The 22,313-nt window shown below is 44.5% G+C and overlaps 2 protein-coding genes across 2 annotated transcripts in view; one reads left to right on the top strand and one right to left on the bottom strand.

Moving 5' to 3' along the window:
• LOC115103018 (rho GTPase-activating protein 21-like) overlaps positions 1–16,695 on the top strand; it is an 89,145-nt gene extending 72,450 nt beyond the window's left edge. The window contains 7 exon segments of the mRNA XM_029623571.2: positions 9,414–9,492; positions 9,653–9,726; positions 9,839–9,928; positions 10,039–10,203; positions 10,422–10,533; positions 13,139–13,170; positions 13,428–16,695. Coding sequence (XP_029479431.2) covers positions 9,414–9,492; positions 9,653–9,726; positions 9,839–9,928; positions 10,039–10,203; positions 10,422–10,533; positions 13,139–13,170; positions 13,428–15,053 — 2,178 coding nt within the window. The 3' untranslated portion in view covers positions 15,054–16,695.
• A 203-nt stretch (positions 16,696–16,898) lies between these two features.
• Positions 16,899–22,313, bottom strand: part of LOC115103019 (dipeptidyl aminopeptidase-like protein 6) — a 67,545-nt gene continuing 62,130 nt past the window's right edge. The window contains exons 21-26 of the mRNA XM_029623575.2: positions 21,841–21,895; positions 20,764–20,863; positions 20,571–20,629; positions 20,408–20,480; positions 20,136–20,209; positions 16,899–20,025 (exon numbers count right to left, since the gene is read on the bottom strand). Of these exons, the coding sequence (XP_029479435.1) occupies positions 19,876–20,025; positions 20,136–20,209; positions 20,408–20,480; positions 20,571–20,629; positions 20,764–20,863; positions 21,841–21,895 (511 nt within the window). The 3' untranslated portion in view covers positions 16,899–19,875. The remainder of the gene's footprint in view (positions 20,026–20,135; positions 20,210–20,407; positions 20,481–20,570; positions 20,630–20,763; positions 20,864–21,840; positions 21,896–22,313) is intronic.

Below are 22,313 nucleotides of genomic sequence, written 5' to 3'. Positions count from 1 at the left end.
GCAAAATGCCTTCTTTGCTCGCTTTGAGGCAAGCAACACTGAACCATGCGTGAGAGCACCAGCTGTTCCGGACTACTGTATCGCCACGCTCTCTGTAGTCCATAAGAGTATGGCCTTTTAAGCAGGGTAACATTTAAGATCGCTGAGCCAGACGGATTACCAGGACGCATACTCTGAGCATGTGTTTACCAGCTGGCAAGTGTCTTCACTGACATTTTCAATCCTGTCTCTGACCTAGTCTGTAATACCTAAGTTTCAAGCAAACCACCATAGTCCTTGTGCCCAAAAGGCCCATGGTAGCCTGTCTAAATGACTAGGACTCACATCTGTAGCCATGAAAGGCTGGTCATGGCTCACATAAACACCATCATCATGACAATTACAACAATACTGAATGAACAATGAACACTTTTTTATTTAAACTTAATATAATACATAAAAATCCAGTTAGTCTCAAATAAATAACAAAACATGTTCAATTTGGTTTAAATAATGCAAAAAGAGTGTTAAAGAAGAACGTAAAAGTGCAACATGGTGCCATGTAAAAAAGCTAACTTTTAAGTTCCTTGCTCAGAACAAATCAAATCAAATCAAATTTTATTTGTCACATACACATGGTTAGCAGATGTTAATGCGAGTGTAGCGAAATGCTTGTGCTTCTAGTTCCGACAATGCAGTGATAACCAACAAGTAATCTAACTAACAATTCCAAAACTACTGTCTTATACACAGTGTAAGGGGATAAGGAATATGTACATAAGGATATATGAATGAGTGATGGTACAGAGCAGCATACAGTAGATGGTATCGAGTACAGTATATACATATGAGATGAGTATGTAGACAAAGTAAACAAAGTGGCATAGTTAAAGTGGCTAGTGACATAAGAATGCAGTCGATGATCTAGAGTACAGTATATACATATGCATATGAGATGAATAATGTAGGGTAAGTAACATTATATAAGGTAGCATTGTTTAAAGTGGCTAGTGATATATTTACATCATTTCCCATCAATTCCCATTATTAAAGTGGCTGGAGTTGGGTCAGTGTCAATGACAGTGTGTTGGCAGCAGCCACTCAATGTTAGTGGTGGCTGTTTAACAGTCTGATGGCCTTGAGATAGAAGCTGTTTTTCAGTCTCTCGGTCCCAGCTTTGATGCACCTGTACTGACCTCGCCTTCTGGATGATAGCGGGGTGAACAGGCAGTGGTTCGGGTGGTTGATGTCCTTGATGATCTTTATGGCCTTCCTGTAACATCGGGTGGTGTAGGTGTCCTGGAGGGCAGGTAGTTTGCCCCCGGTGATGCGTTGTGCAGACCTCACTACCCTCTGGAGAGCCTTACGGTTGAGGGCGGAGCAGTTGCCGTACCAGGCGGTGATACAGCCCGCCAGGATGCTCTCGATTGTGCATCTGTAGAAGTTTGTGAGTGCTTTTGGTGACAAGCCAAATTTCTTCAGCCTCCTGAGGTTGAAGAGGCGCTGCTGCGCCTTCTTCACGACGCTGTCAGTGTGAGTGGACCAATTCAGTTTGTCTGTGATGTGTATGCCGAGGAACTTAAAACTTGCTACCCTCTCCACTACTGATCCATCGATGTGGATAGGGGGGTGTTCCCTCTGCTGTTTCCTGAAGTCCACAATCATCTCCTTAGTTTTGTTGACGTTGAGTGTGAGGTTATTTTCCTGACACCACACTCCGAGGGCCCTCACCTCCTCCCTGTAGGCCGTCTCGTCGTTGTTGGTAATCAAGCCTACCACTGTTGTGTCGTCCGCAAACTTGATGATTGAGTTGGAGGCGTGCATGGCCACGCAGTCGTGGGTGAACAGGGAGTACAGGAGAGGGCTCAGAACGCACCCTTGTGGGGCCCCCGTGTTGAGGATCAGCGGGGAGGAGATGTTGTTGCCTACCCTCACCACCTGGGGGCGGCCCGTCAGGAAGTCCAGAACCCAGTTGCACAGGGCGGGGTCGAGACCCAGGGTCTCGAGCTTGATGACGAGCTTGGAGGGTACTATGGTGTTGAATGCCGAGCTGTAGTCGATGAACAGCATTCTCACATAGGTATTCCTCTTGTCCAGGTGGGTTAGGGCAGTGTGGTTGAGATTGCATCGTCTGTGGACCTATTTGGTCGGTAAGCAAATTGGAGTGGGTCTAGGGTGTCAGGTAGGGTGGAGGTGATATGGTCCTTGACTAGTCTCTCAAAGCACTTCATGATGACGGAAGTGAGTGCTACGGGGCGGTAGTCGTTTAGCTCAGTTACCTTAGCTTTCTTGGGAACAGGAACAATGGTGGCCCTCTTGAAGCATGTGGGAACAGCAGACTGGTATAGGGATTGATTGAATATGTCCGTAAACACACCGGCCAGCTGGTCTGCGCATGCTCTGAGGGCGCGGCTGGGGATGCCGTCTGGGCCTGCAGCCTTGCGAGGGTTAACACGTTTAAATGTCTTACTCACCTCGGCTGCAGTGAAGGAGAGACCGCATGTTTTCGTTGCAGGCCGTGTCAGTGGCAATGTATTGTCCTCAAAGCGGGCAAAAGTTATTTAGTCTGCCTGGGAGCAAGACATCCTGGTCCGTGACTGGGCTGGGTTTCTTCTTGTAGTCCGTGATTGACTGTAGACCCTGCCACATGCCTCTTGTGTCTGAGCCATTGAATTGAGATTCCACTTTGTCTCTGTACTGACGCTTAGCTTGTTTAATAGCCTTGCGGAGGGAATAGCTGCATTGTTTATATTCGGACATGTTACCAGACACCTTGCCCTGATTAAAAGCAGTGGTTCGCGCTTTCAGTTTCACGCGAATGCTGCCATCAATCCACGGTTTCTGGTTTGGGAATGTTTTTATCGTTGCTATGGGAACGACATCTTCGACGCACGTTCTAATGAACTCGCACACCGAATCAGCGTATTCGTCAATATTTCCATCTGACGCAATACGAAACATGTCCCAGTCCACGTGATGGAAGCAGTCTTGGAGTGTGAAGTCAGCTTGGTCTGACCAGCGTTGGACAGACCTCAGCGTGGGAGCCTCTTGTTTTAGTTTCTGCCTGTAGGCAGGGATCAGCAAAATGGAGTCGTGGTCAGCTTTTCCGAAAGGGGGGCGGGGCAGGGCCTTATATGCGTCGCGGAAGTTAGAGTAACAATGATCCAAGGTTTTACCACCCCTGGTTGCGCAATCGATATGCTGGTAAAATTTAGGGAGTCTTGTTTTCAGATTAGCTTTGTTAAAATCCCCAGCTACAATGAATGCAGCCTCCGGATAAATGGTTTCCAGTTTATATGAAAGCTGGTGGTTCCTTGTAACATGAGTCTTCAATATTCCTAGTTAAGAAGTTTTAGGTTGTAGTTATTATAGGAATTATTGGACTATTTCTCTCTACCATTTGTATTTCATATACCTTTGACTATTGGATGTTCTTATAGGCACTATTGTATTGCCAGCCTAATCTCGGGAGTTGATACAGTAGGCTTGAAGTCATAAACAGCGCTGTGTTTCAAGCATTGCTAAGAGCTGCTGGCAAATGCAGGAAAGTGCTGTTTGAATGTATGCTTGCAAGCCTGCTGCTGCCTACAACCGCTCAGTCAGACTGCTCTATCAAATATCAATTATAGACTTAATTATAATATAATAAACACATAGAAATATGAGCAAATATGTTGTTAATATGTTCAAATCTGGAAATTGTTACTTCGAAAACAAAACGTTTATTCTTTCAGTGAAATACGGAATTGTTCCGTATTTTATCGAACGGGTGGCAACCCTAAGTCTAAATATTGCTGTTACATTGCACAACCTTCAATGTTATAATTATGTAAAATTCTGGCAAATTAATTACGGTCTTTATTAGGAAGAAATAGTCTTCACACTGCTCGCAACGAGCCTGACTCTGCTGGCACTGAATGCAAGAGAAGTGACACAATTTCCGTAGTTAATATATTGCCTGCTAACATGAATTTATTTTAACTAAATATGCAGGTTTAAAAAATCTATACTTGTGTATTGATTTTTTTAGAAAGGCATTGATGTTTATGGTTAGGTACATTGGTGCAACGATTGTGCTTTTTTCGCGAATGCTTTTGTTAAAACATCACCCGTTTGGCAAAGTTGAAGTAGGCTGTGATTCGATGATAAATTAACAGGCACCGCATTGATAATATGCAACGCGCAGGACAAGCTAGTTGAACTAGTAATATCATCAACCATGTGTAGTTAACTAGTGATTATGTTAAGATTTCTTATAAGATAAGTTTAATGCTAGCTAGCAGCATACCTTGGCTCCTTGCAGCCACCTGGTCCTTTTGATGCTGCACTCGCGTAACAGGTGGTCATAACACTGCCACGCAGTCTCCTCATGGATTGCAATGTAATCAGCCATAATCGGCATCCAAAAATGCTATTTTTTTTTAAAAATCGTCCCTAATTAATCGGCCATGCCGATTTAATCGGTCGACCTCTATTCTCTATTTTACATCACACTGCCCTTTCCCACCTGGACAAAAGGACCACCTATGTGAGAATATTGTTCATTGACTACAGCTCAGCGTTCAACACCAAAATGCCCACCTAGCTCATCACTAAGCTACGGGTCCTGTTACTGAATACCTCCCTCTACAACCTTTGATCCTGGACTTCCTGATGGGCCGACCCCAGGTGGTGTGGGTAGGCAATAACACATCCGCTACGCTGACTCTCAACACGGGGCCCCTCAAGGGTGCGTGCTCAGTCCCCTCCTGTTCACCCACGACTGCATGCCGCGCGCAAATCCAACACCATGTTTGCAGACGACTCGTCGGTGGAAGGTCTGATCACAGACGACGACGAGGAGGCTTATAGGGAGGAGGTCAGAGACCTGGCAATCTGATGCCAGGACAAAAACCTTTCCCTTAACGTGGGCAAGAAAAATGTATCAAAGACTACAGGAAACGGAGGGCCGAACACTGCCCCATTCACCTCAACGGGGCTGTAGTGGAGCGGGTTGAAATCTTCAAGTTCCTTGATGTCCACATCACTAAGGACCTATCATGGTCCAAACACACCAACAGTCGTGAAGAGGGCACGACAATGCTTCTTCCCCCTCAGGAAGCTGAAAAGATTTGGCATGGGCCCTGAGATCTTCAAAAAGATATATTGCTGCACCGTTGAGAGCATATTGACTGGCTGCATCACCGCTTGGTATGGCAACTGCTCGGCATCCGACCACAAGGGGCTACAGAGGGTAGTGTATACGGCCCAGTGCATCATTGGGGCCAAACTCCCTGCCATCCAGGACCTACCAGGTGTTGTCAGAGAAAGGCCCTAAAAATTGTCAAGGACTCCAGCCACCCAAGTCACTGTTCTCTCTGCAAGCGGTACCGGAGCGTGAAGTCTGGGATCAAATGGCACCGGAACAGTTAATCAGACGGCTATCCGGACAGTTTACATTGATCCCTTTTTATATTATATTATTTATTTATTTATCTTAATTGTTTTGCACTGACTTCCAGCCGCTGGTGTGTTTACGGGCATATTCAATCAATCCTTATCCCAGTCTGCTGTTCCCACATGCTTCAAGAGGGCCACCATTGTCCCTGTTCCCAAGAAAGCTAAGGTAACTGAGCTAAACGACTACCGCCCCGTAGCACTCACTTCCGTCATCATGAAGTGCTTTGAGAGACTAGTCAAGGACCATATCACCTCCACCCTACCTGACACCCGAGACCCACTCCAATTTGCTTACCTCCCAAATAGGTCCACAGACGATGCAATCTCAACCACACTGCACACTGCCCTAACCCATCTGGACAAGAGGAATACCTATGTGAGAATGCTGTTCATCGACTACAGCTCAGCATTTAACACCATAGTACCCTCCAAACTCGTCATCAAGCTCGAGACCCTGGGTCTAGACCCCGCCCTGTGCAACTGGGTATTGGACTTCCTGACGGGCTGCCCCCAGGTGGTGAGGGTAGGTAACATCTCCACCCCTCTGATCCTCAACACTGGGGCCCCACAAGGGTGCGTTCTGAGCCCTCTCCTGTACTCCCTGTTCACCCACGACTGCGTGTCCATGCATGCCTCCAACTCAATCATCAAGTTTGCGGACGACACTACAGTGGTAGTGTCAGGAAAATAACCTCACACTCAACGTCAACAAAATTAAGGAGATGATTGTGGACTTCAGGAAACAGCAGAGGGAGCACCCCCCCTATCCACATCGATGGGACAGTAGTGGAGAGTGTAGTAAGTTTTAAGTTCCTCGGCGTACACATCACAGACAAACTGAATTGGTCCACCCACACAAACAGCGTTGTGAAGAAGGCGCAGCAGCACCTTTTCAACCTCAGGAGGCTGAAGAAATTCAGCTTGTCACCAAAAGCACTCACAAACTTCTACAGATGCACAATCGAGAGCATCCGGTCGGGCTGTATCGACGCCTGGTACGGCAACTGCTCCGCCCACAACCGTAAGGCTCTCCAGAGGGTAGTGAGGTCTGCACAACGCATCACCGGGGGCAAACTACCTGCCCTCCAGGACACCTACACCACCCAATGTCACAGGAAGGCCATAAAGATCATCAAGGACAACAACCACCGAGCCACTGCCTGTTCACCCCGCTATCATCCAGAAGGCGAGGTCAGTACAGGTGCATCAAAGCAGGGACCGAGAGACAGAAAAACAGCTTCTATCTCAAGGCCATCAGACTGTTAAATAGCCATCACTAACATTGAGTGGCTGCTGCCAACACACTGACTCAACTCCAGCCACTTTAATGGGAATTGATGTAAAATATATCACTAGCCACTAAACAATGCTACTTAATATAATGTTTACATACCCTACATTATTCGTCTCATATGTATATGTATATACTGTACTCTATCATCTACTGCATCTCTATGTAATACATGTATCACTAGCCACTTTAAACTATGCCACTTTTATATGTTTACATACCCTACATTACTCATCTCATATGTATATACTGTACTCGATACCATCTACTGCATCTTGCCTATGCCGTTCGGTACCATCACTCATTCATATATCTTTATGTACATATTCTTTATCCCTTTACACTTGTGTGTATAAGGTAGTTGTTTTGGAATTGTTAGGTTAGATTACTGGTTGGTTATTACTGCATTGTCGGAACTAGAAGCACATGCATTTCTGTACACTCGCATTAACATCTGCTAACCATGTGTATGTGACAAATACATTTGATTTGATTTTGACACACACACACACACACACACACACATGGATATTGAGTCCCCACATACTCACACATACACTTTCACACTTCACATATGCTGCTGCTACTCTGTTTATACTGAATATTCAGACCCATTGACTTTTTCCACATTTTGTTACGTTACAGCCTTATTCTAAAATGGATTCTATCTTTTTTTTTGCTCATCAATCTACACAATACCCCATAATGACGAAGCGAAAACAGGTTTTTAGAGATTTTTGCAAATGTATTACAAATAAAAACACATACCATATTTGCATAAGTATTCAGACCCTTTGCTTTGAAACTCGAAATTGAGGTCAGGTGCATCCTGTTTCCATTGAACATCCTTGATGTTTATACATCTTGATTGGAGTCCACCTGTAGTAAATTCCATTGATTGGGCATGATTTGGAAAGGCACACACCGGTCTAAATACGGTCCCACAGTTGACTGCATGTCAGAATAAAAACCCAGCCATGAGGTCAAAGGAATTGTCCGTAGTGCTCCGAGACAGGATTGTGTCGAGGCACAGATCTTGGGAAGGGTACCAAAACACCAAGAACACAGTGTCCTCCATCATTCTTAAATTAAAGAAGTTTGGAACCACGAAGACTCTTCCTAGAGCTGGCTGCCCGGACAAACTGAGCAATGAGGGGAGAAGGGCCTTGGTCAGGGAAGTGACCAAGAACCCGATGTTCACTCTGACAGAGCTCCGTAGTTCCTCTGTGGCGATGTGAGAACCTTCCAGAGAACAACACTCCAACAATCAGGCCTTTATGGTAGAGTGGCCAGATGGAAGCCACTCCTCATTAAAAGGCACATGACAACCCGCTTGGAGTTTTCCAAAAAGCATCTAAAGGACCATGAGAAACGAGACTGGTCTGATAAAACCAAGATTAAACTCCTTGGCCTGAATCACAAGCGTCACGTCTGCAGGAAACCTGGCAACATCCCTACGGTGAAGCATGGTGGTGGCAGCATCATGCAGTGGGGCAGGGACTGGGAGACTAGAGCACTCCAGAGCACTCAGGGTCTCAGACTTTGGTGAATGTTCACCTTGAAACAGGACAAGGACCCTAAGCACATAGCCAAGACAACACAGGGGTGGCTTTGGGACCTGAATGCCCTTGAGTGGCCCAGCCAGAGCCCTGACTTGAATGAAACATCTCTTGAGAAACCTGAAAATAGCTATGCAGCAACACTCCCCATCCAACCTGACAGAGCTTGAGAGTATCTGCAGAGAGAATGGGAGAAACTCCCCAAATACAGGTGTGCCATGCTTGTAGCGTCATACCCAAGAAAACTCGAGGCTGTAATCGCTGCCAAAGGTGCTTCAACAAACTACTGAGTAAAGGGTCTGAATACTTATGTAAATGTTTTTTTTGTTATTCCCCCACATTTTTGCTTTGTCGTTATAGGGTACTGTGTGTAGATTGATGAGGGGGGGAAACAATTTAATCCATTTCAGAATAAGGCTTTAACGTAAAAGAAACTGCACATATATACTGTATTACCTCAACTACCTCCTACCGTTATTTTGTAATGCCATATCCTTTGTGGTTGAATCTGTGTTTGAAATTCCCTGCTCGGCTGAGGATCTTAGAGATTTTTTATTTGATTTACTCTTTATTTAAATTCTTATTTACAATGACGGCCAACCCGGATGACGCTGGGCCAATTGTGCACCGCCCTATGGGACTCCCAATCACGTCCGGCTGTGATACAACCTGAATTTGAACCAGGGTGTCTGTAGTGACGCCTCAAGCACTGAGATGCAGTGCCTTAGACCGCTGCGCCACTCGGGAGCAGATAATTGTATGTTTGGTGTAAAGAGATGAGGTAGTCATTAACAGTTATGTTAAACACTATTATTGCACATAGTGAGTCCAGGCAACTTATGTGACTTAAGCACATTTTTACACACGCGCTTAATTAGGCTTGCCATAACAAATAAGTTGTATAATTATTGACTCAAGACATTTCATTTTGAAATAATTTGTACAAATTTCTAAAAACATAATTCCACTTTGACATTGCGGTATTTGTGTGTAGGCCAGTGACATTAAAAAAAACATTTTTTATTTTTTATTCAGGCTATAACACAACAAAATATGGAAAAAGTCTATGGGTTTCTGAAGGCACTGTATCTCTCCCATACTTCACAATGTCTTTAATGCTTTTTCTCTCTTGTTCTCCCTGACAGAAATGGAGGGACCTCAACGTGATCAGTAGTTTACTGAAATCCTTCTTCCGGAAACTTCCAGAGCCCCTTTTCACAAATGGTGAGTCACTGAACACAGTGTAAATGCATGTCTGTAAAGAAGAGAAAATGTGTTAAGGAAGTTGTTAATAAATCACGACGTTATTTATAGTATGCCTTATTGCTCCATGTTCGGTCTTGGTCACTAGAGATACTAAGTGATTCTTATATTCCTTTTCCAGAAAAATATGCAGATTTTATTGAAGCCAATCGAACAGAAGACTCAGTGGAGAGGTTAAAAGAACTCAAGAGGCTGGTAAGTTACAGCTCATGCTATGAGGGTTTATGTTCGATCTGTAGCATTTTAATTGAATTTGAATTGTTTGAATTGTTGCATTCTAGCATTTGAAAGTTGGTCCTCTTCACAGATTCTTGAATTGCCTGATCATCACTATGAAACCCTCAAATTTCTCTCTGGACACCTCAAGTTGGTCTCTGAAAACTGTGAGAAAAATAAGGTATGTCCGCTTGAATGTTTAAAAGTATTTAGAAATGGAGCCTTTTTAATGTAGCGGCCTAGTGTATATGGACTGGACTGGAAGCCACTTTTGCTCATCTCTCCCCCCAGATGGAGCCTCGTAACTTGGCCATCGTGTTTGGTCCAACCCTGGTCAGAACCTCGGAGGACAACATGACCAACATGGTCAACCACATGCCAGACCAGTGCAAGATAGTGGAGAACCTCATTCAGCAGTACGACTGGTTCTTCACTGAGGGGGACGATGACCCTGTTGTACGTAGCAGCCCGCTCTCTCACTTCTAAACATAAATCTCATTACTCTCAGCTGGTAATGGCACAGAATGTTAAATGTTCGTTGTGTGATGTAGATGTTTGTTGGTCTTGCAGGTTGCCTGAAGTGTTGTTTGAGGTTCTCTCTCATCCCTCTTTCCTCCTCTACTTCAACACGATCTCCATTCATCTCCTTCGTTGAATCTCTCTCTCTCCTCTAGACCTCAGTGGAACAAGAGAGCACAGTGCAGTCTCAGCCTGTGCCCAACATCGACCACCTGCTGTCCAACATCGGCCGGACCACAACCACCTCCTCGCCTGGGGAAGTCTCAGGTAACTCAGCTGAAGCTCATTGATACCACACCTGGAGAGGATGTAATACAGCACTCCTTTTAGTTTGACTACATGTACCAGATTTACTAAAGTGTCAAACGAAGTATACTAATGAGCTTCAGGGAAAGTGCTCCAGGAAATGTGTGTATGTTTAGAGATGTATGTGTTTGTTAGTCCTAAAGTAAGAGGCTTCTTGTTTGCTTTCCATCAGATGATCAAATGCTAAAGTGTCATGCTTTTGTAAAGGCAAGCTATTTTAGTCATTTTTGATGGAAGGATTTTGGGTTACCCAATTGGGAATTGCTAAAAAAGAAATAGTTGGCAAATGCTGTTAAGCCTTTTGTTTTGGATAAAGGTCTGTTTCGTTATGTCATTATTCTTTTTTATTTTTATATTTCTTTCCCAGTTCCATCTTATGCTTTCTTATGTTTCCTTTTTTTCTTCGCTCGTTGTTTTCCTCCCCGTGCTTTCCTCCTTATCTTGAGATGACGACTCGTTTTCTTTCAGTTCTTTTCTCCCCCCCTCCTCCCACATAAACCCGGCATGTTCTTTCCCCCCAAAAACAACAAACAAACAAAACAACAAAGTGGAAGTGTTAACCCTTCTGACCCCTACCCTTGGTTTGTGTGTAGTGTGTTTTTTTCTCCCTTGTCCCTGTCCAGCACTCACACATTGACCCAATCTGACACAGGCCAAGTGGGCGGCGTCTATCACTCGCTGATGTCACTGGTGGACTCTGTAATGTCAGTGGTGGACAGCTGGGACTGTAGGAAGAAGGACGATGAGTGTTGTCACCAGTGTAGCTGCCTAGTCTGCAGAAACCCTCAGCTCTGTTAAATTGGGGGTGAAACATGAAGGAGAGGAGAGAAAAAAAAAAGAAAAACGGAAAGAAAGAGAAGTCGATGTTTTGTCATTTCCTGTCGGTGTGCACGTTTTTCATATTTCCCCCAAAAATCTAAATACCTAATAACCTGAAGGTTACATACAGAGCAGTGCCTGCTGTACTTTCTACTGAAAGCCTTTCTGCTGTCTCTTGTCTCTAAAGCTGATCGCGAGGACAAGTAGCATGGTACGGTCAAACCACGGTTTCACAACCGCCCGCTCATGTGGCATTACTGTCATGGCGTCCGAGTGGGGTTGCGGGGGGTTGTAGTGTTGTAGTGGTGTTGGGCTGAGCTGGCTGTTGTCAAACACACTAAAATGACATCTAGGAGAGATCAGCACCTCGCTAGACCCACACACTCACCATATACACAGACTAGGGTGGTTAGATAGATAGCAGTGAGGTGGTAAGCAAAGTGGCTCTGATGGCATTAGTCCCTTCAGCCTCTTTCTGCCCTCCTGTCACGTTTGAGATAAACACCATAGGGGTGAATCTCTAACATTTTCTTGTACGCTTTCTCCCCGTCTCAAAACGTCAGATGGAAGCAAGGACAGCATTGGAGGACAAGGTTTGAGGAGATCTCTCCTTGCTTCCCTCTGTCGTTTTGTGGGCGAGGACGCAAAAAACAATCTAGCAAAGACTTCTGAGATTCACCCCCAGTCTTATCAATGAACCACTGTTCTATCAGCATCAGAAACACCAACTACAGCCAAACACTGCCACCTAGCTACCTCCTTGTCTTTCACGGCTACATACTTCTACCCCAATGCCTCAACCATCCACATCTATCAAATACCCACCTCCCCCATCAAAAGCCTTGCGTAGCACACTGATATACGCACCAGTTTGAGTCAATTCCACCTAAATTCCAGTTGATTCAGGTAAATAACATTTCCTATATGGAGATATTCCATGTTCAATTCAGCTGACAAGAATTTAAATGAAATTGACCCCAACTTGGGGACACAACTCGAAATTAAGTGCACACACTTAAGTCGTAACCTCCACACTTGACTTGATAGTGGTAGTATTGATGCGGTAGGAAATGGTTTCTTTTACATTTTATTTGATAAGGTTTTTGTACTGTCCTTGTTTTGTAGTGTTTATGGTCATCAGTCATATTCAATTGACTTAGACTAAAATGTTCGAGAGTGCTACAGGGATTGTAAAACCGAGCTCTGGACATATTGCACAACCTGTCCATTCTGTGGCTAACTTGCATGGGTGGAACTACTGACTTAACACTGCTCTGTCCCCTTAACTCTGGTTGTGAAGACTTGTCATCCCTTCCTCTGTGATTGATACCTCTGTTGGGATAGAATGCCCCGTTGCTATTGGCTGTCTATGTACTGTGACTGACGTAACCTGTGGTCCGTGATGTGTTGATGTCGTCCCATTGGGTACATCCTGTTATGAGCATGAGCTGCTTCCTGTCCTAATGCGCACTGCCGTGGTTTCATCTTCTTCCTCTCATCCCTCCATTACTGGCCTCCTCTTCTTCCACTCATGGGCGGAGTCTTTCTTCAGCGTTTCCTTCGTCCATCTCTGTGGGCTACAAATATCTCCACTGTCTGTTGAATCTAATGCCCCCTCATGGTGCAGGTTTCTGTCTCTTCTTCTCTCTACCCTGTGATCTCCCTACAGTCGCTCTCCCTTGATACTTGTTGTTCAGGTTATATGTGTCTTAAAGGATGTTACTAATGCCCCTCTCCTCTCTCACAGATTCAACGTGTAGTGACTCCTCCAAATCAAAGGTATGTGGCACTGGGGTGTCTGGCTGTCTCTTGCTTCCTATTTCATGTTAATTACCTTCACTAAGTAAAGAGATCTAAAAGGCCTTGTCCTGCTCACTGGAATGTTCTACCGTTTACATTTTAGACATTTAGCAGATGGTCTTATCCGGAGTGATTAGCAATTGATCATGCCGTTTCAGAACAGACTTGGCGAAATTCCTCATTTAAGAACAATTATGTGTTTTAATGTAATACGACGTCCTGGTACTCTGTCCCAGCAGGGCTTGTGGGGGTCTGGGAAGGACCAGTGTAGCAGGGAGATGCTGCTCTCTTCTTTCTTTGTCAGCCGCAAGCGTAAAAAGCCCAAGGACAAGACTCAGCCCAGCAGCTCTGACGACGACCTGGATGCCGTGTTTGATAAGAAGGAGGAGCCAGAGCCGAGCCACCAGGCCCTCCACCCCACCTGGTCCCCAGAGAGCCAGACAAAAGAGGAGGAGGAGAGGGATGTCGAGGACGTCAGCGAGAGAGGGGTACAGCCTGGGGACAGGTTCCAAACCAACGGGAAAGAGTCCCGTTCAGACAGCCTCATGTCTCAGCCCTCTCCCAAACACACCCCCAGCTTCCGTACATCCTCCATCTGCTCCCCCTATGCCTCACCGTCCCGGTCCCCCAGACTTGGCTACCGCAGCCAGGTAGCACACCAGTCTTCCCTGTCGGACCCTCCCTCCAACTATGACGAGGTCTCAGACCTGGGCACCATGGACAGCACCAGCTCCCAGGCATCTGTCACAGGTCCCAGGGTGAGACATGGCAGGACGGGGGGCTTGGGGCCAGAGACTGGGGCCAGCGGCCTAGGGGCAGAGGTCAGCTCCATCACCTCAGACTACTCCACCACCTCCTCCATGACCTTCCTGACAGGGGCCGATCTGAGCACGCTCAGTCCAGAGGTTTGCTCGGTGGCTGAGAGCAGGGGAGGAGACGACGCTGATGATGAGCGTAGTGAGCTGATTAGTGAGGGCCGGCCCATGGAGACGGATAGTGAGAGTGACCTATCAGTTTTTGTTGGGGGCGGGAAGGAAGCAGGGCCGGTGGAGAAGATCTGCCAATCAGATGTGTCGGATGCCCCCAGGCCCCTCCCCTCCCACAGACTCATTGAATGTGACACTCTCTCCAGGAAGAAGTCAGCAGCGCGGCAGAAGACTGACAGCGAGTCCTCATTGGACGGAGGGCGGAGTGACAAGGACTCCACTAGGCTGTCTTGTGTTCCGGGGGCAGTTAAGGTGCGTTCCATTGACAGCCTTAGCTCCTCCTCCCGCAGCGAGTTGGAGTTGGGGGCTGAGCCTACGTGGCGTCTCAAAATTACAGACCGGCTGAAGTTCCGTCTGCTGACGTCCGTAGACGACATGTTCGGGGTGGGTACCCAGCGGAGCCGCTCTCCAGAGGGACGCAGGGAAAAGAAGAAGAACATCAGACGCAGACACACCATGGGAGGCCAGAGGGACTTTGCTGAACTGTCTGTGATGGGGAACTGGCAGGAGGGCGGGGGCTCGCGGGCGGAGCTGTCGGCCGTGGACCGGCTGAAGCCAAAGTGTTCTTCCCAGGACTTCTCCATCCGGGAGTGGATTGCCCGCGAGCGCCACCGCACCTCCAACCCCGAGGTCAGCCTGGACTTCACTGAACACCAGGGTGCGCCGCTCCTCTTCCGCAGCCCCGACCCCAACCAGGCCCAGGAGGCTCTGTCGTCGTCCCTCTCAGAACCCCTCTCACCACGCCCGGCTCCAGCTGCGCTACTGAACGGAGACGCAGGCCCCCAGAATAAAAGCCTGAGCCTGTCGGCCACTGCACACCCACACAAACTCTCTGGTGCCCAGGTGGTCCACTCTCGCTTCTACCAGTACCTGTGAGAGGGGGTGTCGTCTGTCTGTGAGATGTGTATGTGTTTGATCGTCTGTGTCTGAGACCCATGGATGTGGGTGATTTATTTTGTAATTGACCGGTGAGCATGTTCAGGTACTGTGAAGTGACTTCTGAGTGTGTGTGTGTGTGTGTACGAAGAGTCTGTTTGGTGGTGTGTATGTTTGTACTCTTAGAATGTTTACTTCACAGGGGTGGTTTGTGTTACTCGACACGGCATGGAACAAAACATTCAATTGATGTAGGTATATTTTCTCCATTTTCATGACAAATGAAAGAGTTTGGGATGGGCGTTGGGGAAGAGATATCGTCACTCCTAACAGAAATTCCTGTTTTGCTGAAGGTAGTGACTCGAGGGCCTCTTGCTCATGGATAAACTGATGAGTCTGATGGTTGATTGGTGTAAGGAAGTGTAAACATGGCTGGCGTTAAAGATTGTGAAAAGGTTAGCTAAGTGGCTTTACGATACAGTAACTGACTTAGTAGGATGACTAGGAGGTACAGAGAACGTTTGTAAAAGTATTGCAGTGGAGCTGTGTTTGTTGTAAGAGGGTCTGTTGGTTAAAAGTGAGTCCTTCAGTAACCAAATGAAGAATGTACAACGTGCTTGCTGTAATACTGACTGAAGCTTTAGTTGCTTGTGTTCTCATTTGAAATTGTACATATCCCCCCTTTCTCTCTCTCTCTCTCTCCTCTCTCCTCTCTCTCTCTCTCTCTCTCCTCTCTCTCTCTCTACTTGAAGGGAGCTTTTATTTTCGGGGTAGCCTGTGTTTTGGACTGCCATATGTGCTCTATTTCCGCCGTCAAGTGGCCTCAAGGTGCATTTTGACAAGAAGACACTGGACTAACGACGTCATGAAAATACGAGAATTACTTTTTATTCCACCATTTTAAGTGATAGAAAAGGAGCAGTAAACAACTACTTCCCTCTATTGCAATATGCTGTGTATTTGTTGATATGCTTGTGGTTTCATGCTTCAGTCAGTTACTGACATCAGACTGCTGCGAAATTATCGAGAGGGAGAAGAAATTGAATAATCAAATCTGAAATCATGTTTCTTCGCAATAGAAAGTGCCTCGAATGAACTGTAAAGGGTGCAATATCGTCTTTGTTGAGATGCATAAAGATGTTACTACGAATGCCATTTTTATCGTTGACTAACACTGTCATTCTACAGGTTCTGTCTTACACGGAGAAGAACGCTGGGCTTCCATTCCTTAGGCATTCCACTCTGGTCTTAACATGTTTTATACTTTTCTTTTTCCTTTTTTTTTTTTGCATTTTGGATTTTAACACAACTTGAATTTTAAATATTTCTGTAAAAAAAAAAAGAGTAACTTAAATGTGTATATAAATGCCATGTTTTAGCTGCTTTTTTGTTTCATTTCCATCAAATTGAATTTTTTTGTAAGGTAAAAAGTACAGTATTGTGAGATGTTGCTGATTGGAGCCTGGTGGTATGTGTGGGTGTTAAGTCTAGTGGTTATCTTGGGAGAGATCCCTCCCTGCTTATGAAGAGGCTTCATTGAACTGCTGGACCATTTGTATCAATATACCCTGTTCACTCTCTGAGTGGAGGGGCCACGGGCTCCTAAAACACTGGAAATAAATCTTATCAATGGCTAAAAGGACACGGCTGGTGTTTCAGAATCTCCTGCACTCCCTAGTTAGTTCCTATTAAAGAGAATTGGTCTGTTTCTTGCATGGTGTCCTAACATAACTGATGTTGCTTGTATCTGGTAGGAGTTAACGTCCTTTAGTTGTGCCCCTTTTGACCACTGGAGGGCAGTGTGTCCAAGCAAAGCAAAGCCACCAAGAACAAAATGTACTCGGATAAATTTGAAAATGCTTTATGTACAAGTCGCACACACATAGTTCAGGACTTTTCAACAATGTAAGATTTATACATTTTGTACATCAGCTGACTAGAAACTTTCACTGACAATACTAACAGAAATGACATCTCGACGGACATTCAAGCTGTTTAACAAATAACCAAACATTGTAACTTGCCAAATTAGAAAAGATACACTGAATGTGCCTCAAGAACCTTTGATGTAGTTACAACAGCCAGAACATGTTCAGGTGTCTATTTTATACAAGCACAACATTACTGTGTTATAGTACATATATAATGGGTGTTATAAAATCACATGTTCCTACATACAGACTGGTCAGATTGTAACGATTCAACTGAAGTCATTACGTGTCATGTTGACCAATATTTGTTTATATATAACTATAGAGCTCCACATGTGCCTGCAGTTGTTGGCGGAAGGACAACTGGCGGCTGGCTTTGACCAATCTTGCTTACATGAAAAGTTATGTTTCCATTGAAGGGTTTATAGTCCCTGACATGAATACCTTGGTTAACCCCTAGTAGTAAGGCACAGTGTCTAACACAACACTAGAGCTCCATTCCAAATGAAAATAAATGTCCTACTGAATGTAATAATCCCAAAAGAGGTCAAAATAGTTTTTAACAAACATGTAGTCTCAAACATTGTGTCCTCGTTTGGAAAGGATGTCCAAATGTAACCACTGTACATCAATTCAAAGCCATACTGAACATTACGAACCCCAATTAAGAGAAATAAATGCTACTGCTGTTTTAGTATCATGGATACAATCCTCAGAAAGTTGTTGGTGAATTGTCATTTATAATGATGGTACCAACAATGGGTAGCTCCTGTATGTTCCCTCCATCTTTACTGCATTGGAATTGATTAGCCATGATATTTGAGAAGGGAATATGGGATATGTTGTGCTGCATCCCTACACGGATGCCGTTGGGGTGGTTCACTACAGCATCTGATATCCACAGGTGGGTTTACTGGTCTCTTTCAGTGATCACTTTATTTGGTCCAGAAAAAGAACTTAGAACACTGCTAAGAGTTTTTTTTTTCTCCCGAGAGTCAACACCGCCTGTGGGTTGCATCTCCTCTCCTCCACACACGTCTTTAGCACAACAGTTCCCCTACGAATGTTATGGCTAATCAATTCCAATGCAGTAAAGATGGGAGGACAGGGGTGGTACCAGTTTTTGGTACCATCGTCAAATTACATAATTCACTAACCACCAGAACGTTTCTGATTGTTTCCGTGATTCCGGTGTTGACCTCTTAAATGTAAAGTACCCATTATTTGGGGACCCTATTTCATTTTTCAGTTCAGTCTGTTATGAGAACGGTAGCCCCTATTTGCAAAAGCAGGGTGTCTGCGGAAAGCGGAGTATCTTTGCGGTTGATCTGTGCCTTGGAAGCTTTGGTGAGTTACTGCCATATATGGACATAAGGGCAGGCCGAGCCGATGACCTCGTTTCAAGATGTCTGCTACCTACCTTCCGGTTAGCCTTGTGAGGCATAAACGAAATCAACATGGAATACGTTGATTCACACCGTAAACCAGGATACCACATATAATGAGGATGTCTTATTAGTCTGCATGTGACCTACAGTTATTGATCACCACCCCCGTTGATTTTACACAACGTTTTCACCAAACAGCAAAGGTAAACTTCGATTGGGTCTGTGTTTGAGCTATAGCTAAATGGGGGTATGACATTAATCTCTAGGTTGGTAGGAACAAATCTAGCCTATTGCCAAATGTATCTGATGACATATGACTTAATGGCAACATCGAGTCACTATATTTGCGCATGAAAAATATGATGAAAACACATTGGATATCCCCTGTATGTCCCGACACCCCGCAAATGTTTGAGAGAAGTTGGTGTTGTAGACATTTCGTTTTTATAGTGAACATTAACTTTTGGGCACATCCAGTGTGCAAAAACAGTGCAATTACCACATTTGGACACTGGAGAGGTTGAAAGGACACTTGAATAACACCATCACAATGTTTGAGTGAGGTTGATATGGTAGAAAGTGTGTTTTATACTGAACAAATCGCATTAAGGGATTCCAAATATGTAATAGCACTGGAATTATCTAATTTACAGACATATGCCGCTTTGGAGAGGTTTAGGGACACTTGGAAACGTTCTGTGACCACACCTGACACCACTTACTAAAACATCTGCCATTTCTAGTTGTTAGGTCTATCAATCCCATTTCTAGTTGTTAGGTCTATCAATCCCATTTCTAGTTGTTAGGTCTATCAATCCCATTTCTAGTTGTTAGGTCTATCAATCCCAATTTTTTCCCTGATATTGTTCACATGTTGTGGAAGCCATCATATGTGTTTCCAGCTCTTGGCATCAATAATTCACTTATAGCTTGTCAATGAAAGATTACTTTCAAAATAAAATAAAAATGATTTTGTGTGTGCTTGATCTTATGTATTCTGAACTATGTAACTCCTATCTTCTGATCATCTCCCAGATGTCATCTTTTCAAATATACCACATTTTTGCATGTCAGAATTATGTAATTACACATGAATAGTAGTTACCTTTGAGTATTTCTATTTAGGAGAAAATCTACATTTTGCCATTACATCTAAGAGGATAAAAACAGCAGCACAATTTGATGTCTGCTGGCCAGTCCATTTGTCAGCCAACCAGAAGTGATGAAGAAGAGGAAAAGGGTGAGGTGTGAGGTTATTGGTACATGCAGGTACTGTGCCCTAAAGAGAAGCCCAAATTATACAGAGGATGGAGTAGGTTAGCCTGATCCTAGATCTGTTTCACCAATGCAAGCTCTAAATGATCATTAGCTGACCAGCTGAGTTGGCAAGACGGCACAAACAGATCTGGAACCAGGCTATGGGTGGGGGTAATGAGTTGAGAAAGATTTGTTGCATATTGTGCTGTAGTAACTGGCTAGAGCGTTAACCATGTGTCAGCTGGTTTAACCATCGCCCTCATCCTCCTTGTCCTTCTCTTCGTCGCTCGGTAAGTCCGGCAGTCGGAAACACTCCTCAAAGAAGTTGACCAGTGATTGGCTCAGGTGTTGCCGAGTGCCATCGCTATGCAGGAAGTGTCCCTCGTCTGGGTATATCTACAGTACAAAAACAGAAAATAATGTAGGTAACACAATATTTGACACCCTGCTCATTACGCCTTCATTGCAATGTCCTAAACATGTCGTAAAGCTAAACTCAAGCCTACCTGTAAAGAGTAATTTGCCTTCTCGTTGATTAAATGGTTGATGAATTTTGCAGAGTGCTGGAAATGAACTTTCTCTGTAGGGAGGGAGAGCAGGTAACAGGATGTGCAAGATGTTTATATTCAGTCACAGTACTTCAACAACAATCAGGCTCAATCAGTTAAAATTACTTTGACAGTAACTTAGCCGATGCCCAAATAGGAGTTCGATAGGCAACAAAAACAGGTCTGGGACCAGGCTAACGTATTGATAGTGTTTAAAGTAATGACTGTACCATCAGCGGTTGGATGGATAATCATGTACTTCCTGTCCATGAGACGACCTGCCCGATGTGCTAAACTGGCCATCTGAAGGAAAGAGAATGGCACCATGAAATACATAGCATCTTACACATTGACTGACTAGTGTAAATACAGTGTGTGAACTGTTGTCTTTACCGAGTATATTCGAGAGTCTGTCTTTGGTGATCCAAGGTACCTCTCTGAAAATGCTGAAGCTGGAGAATAAAGAAATAACACACGCATAATATCATGTTATAAGGCACTGTTCATAGAACAATTTATAGTTTGTGGGGAGAAATTATTTGTGCAGTAAGAAATTGTGTTGCTAAAGAAAATAATCACGTTATACCGTATAACTCAAAATCTGTGATGGGCGAGACGGCGGCTCCACATTTAAGCAGGGAGTCATCAGAACTTAAAAGCATTGTGGCCAAATACCCTCCGTAAACCTATGGATAGATTTGTTACAGTATCAAGTTTACTGAACCGACAGTACAGAAAGACATTGATGACACATCAAGGCTAGAGACTCCAGATACACCACTCCAAAGGTAGTTTCTTCCCAGTTTAAGTACAAACTGAAACCTATTGAATTGTTTATGTTGTCCGCTCTGTGTTGTTGCTGGACCGTAGTGTAGTAGTAGTGTGTCTCAAATGGCACACTATTCCTTTTACAGTGCATTACTTCTGGTTAAAAGTAGGCCACTACAATAGAGTGCCATTTGGCATGTACCCCCCCACCCCTAGATATGAGAGGGTGAGCTTCTGCTCTATTTTCCAGATGGAGTGAATGCCCTCGTCCACTCTTAATATACACTGCTCAAAAAAATAAAGGGAACACTAAAATAACACATCCTAGATCTGAATGAATGAAATATTCTTATTAAATACTTTTTTCTTTACATAGTTGAATGTGCTGACAACAAAATCACACAAAAATTATCAATGGAAATCAAATTTATCAACCCATGGAGGTCTGGATTTGGAGTCACACTCAAAATTAAAGTGGAAAACCACACTACAGGCTGATCAAAATGAGGCTTAGTAGTGTGTGTGTGGCCTCCACGTGCCTGTATGACCTCCCTACAACGCCTGGGCATGCTCCTGATGAGGTGGCGGATGGTCTCCTGAGGGATCTCCTCCCAGACCTGGACTAAAGCATCCGCCAACTCCTGGACAGTCTGTGGTGCAACGTGGCGTTGGTGGATGGAGCGAGACGTGATGTCCCAGATGTGTAAGACGCTTTTATGCAAATCGAACCCACCACCCTGGCGTGACAAGCACCATGCTCTACCAACTGAGCTACTCTTTCTTCAGCTCAAATACAGTACAAGAATTGACAAGAAGGGAAGTAAAGGGAACCCAATTACGTTTTTTTTTTAATAAGTAGCTAAGCTTGTTTTCTTCAAGCATTGATTGTCCTTACCTTTCCATATACTCCCATTCGACTTTTGTCGATGTACATTTCTTTGGATATCAGTCTGGAATAAAGAAGAACAAAACAATCAATGCTTTGGTTGGAAGGTCAAAATAGGTATTACATTTCCAACAAACACAGTAACGAACGTCCTGAAACAAAAACATCATAATAATGTTTTCCCACTATAATTCAACTGTACCTGCATATATACTGAACAAAAATATAAATGCAACATGCAACAATTTAATATGTTTTACTGAGTTACAGCCCGCCCAGTTGGGAGCCAGGCCCAGCCAATCAGAATACGTTTTTCCCTACAAAAGTGCTTTATTACAGACAGAAATACTATTTTATTACAGACAGAAATAACCCCCCTCCCCTCAGACAATTCCAGAGGTGAAGAAGCCGGATGTGGAGATCCTGGGTTGGCATGGTTACATGTGGTCTGTGGTTGTGAGGCCAGTTGGGCGTACTGCCAA

This window comes from Oncorhynchus nerka, linkage group LG20 (assembly GCF_034236695.1).
Source record: "Oncorhynchus nerka isolate Pitt River linkage group LG20, Oner_Uvic_2.0, whole genome shotgun sequence".
NCBI classification, from domain to species: Eukaryota; Metazoa; Chordata; class Actinopteri; order Salmoniformes; family Salmonidae; genus Oncorhynchus; species Oncorhynchus nerka.
This window is presented reverse-complemented; position numbering and strand designations above follow the sequence as displayed.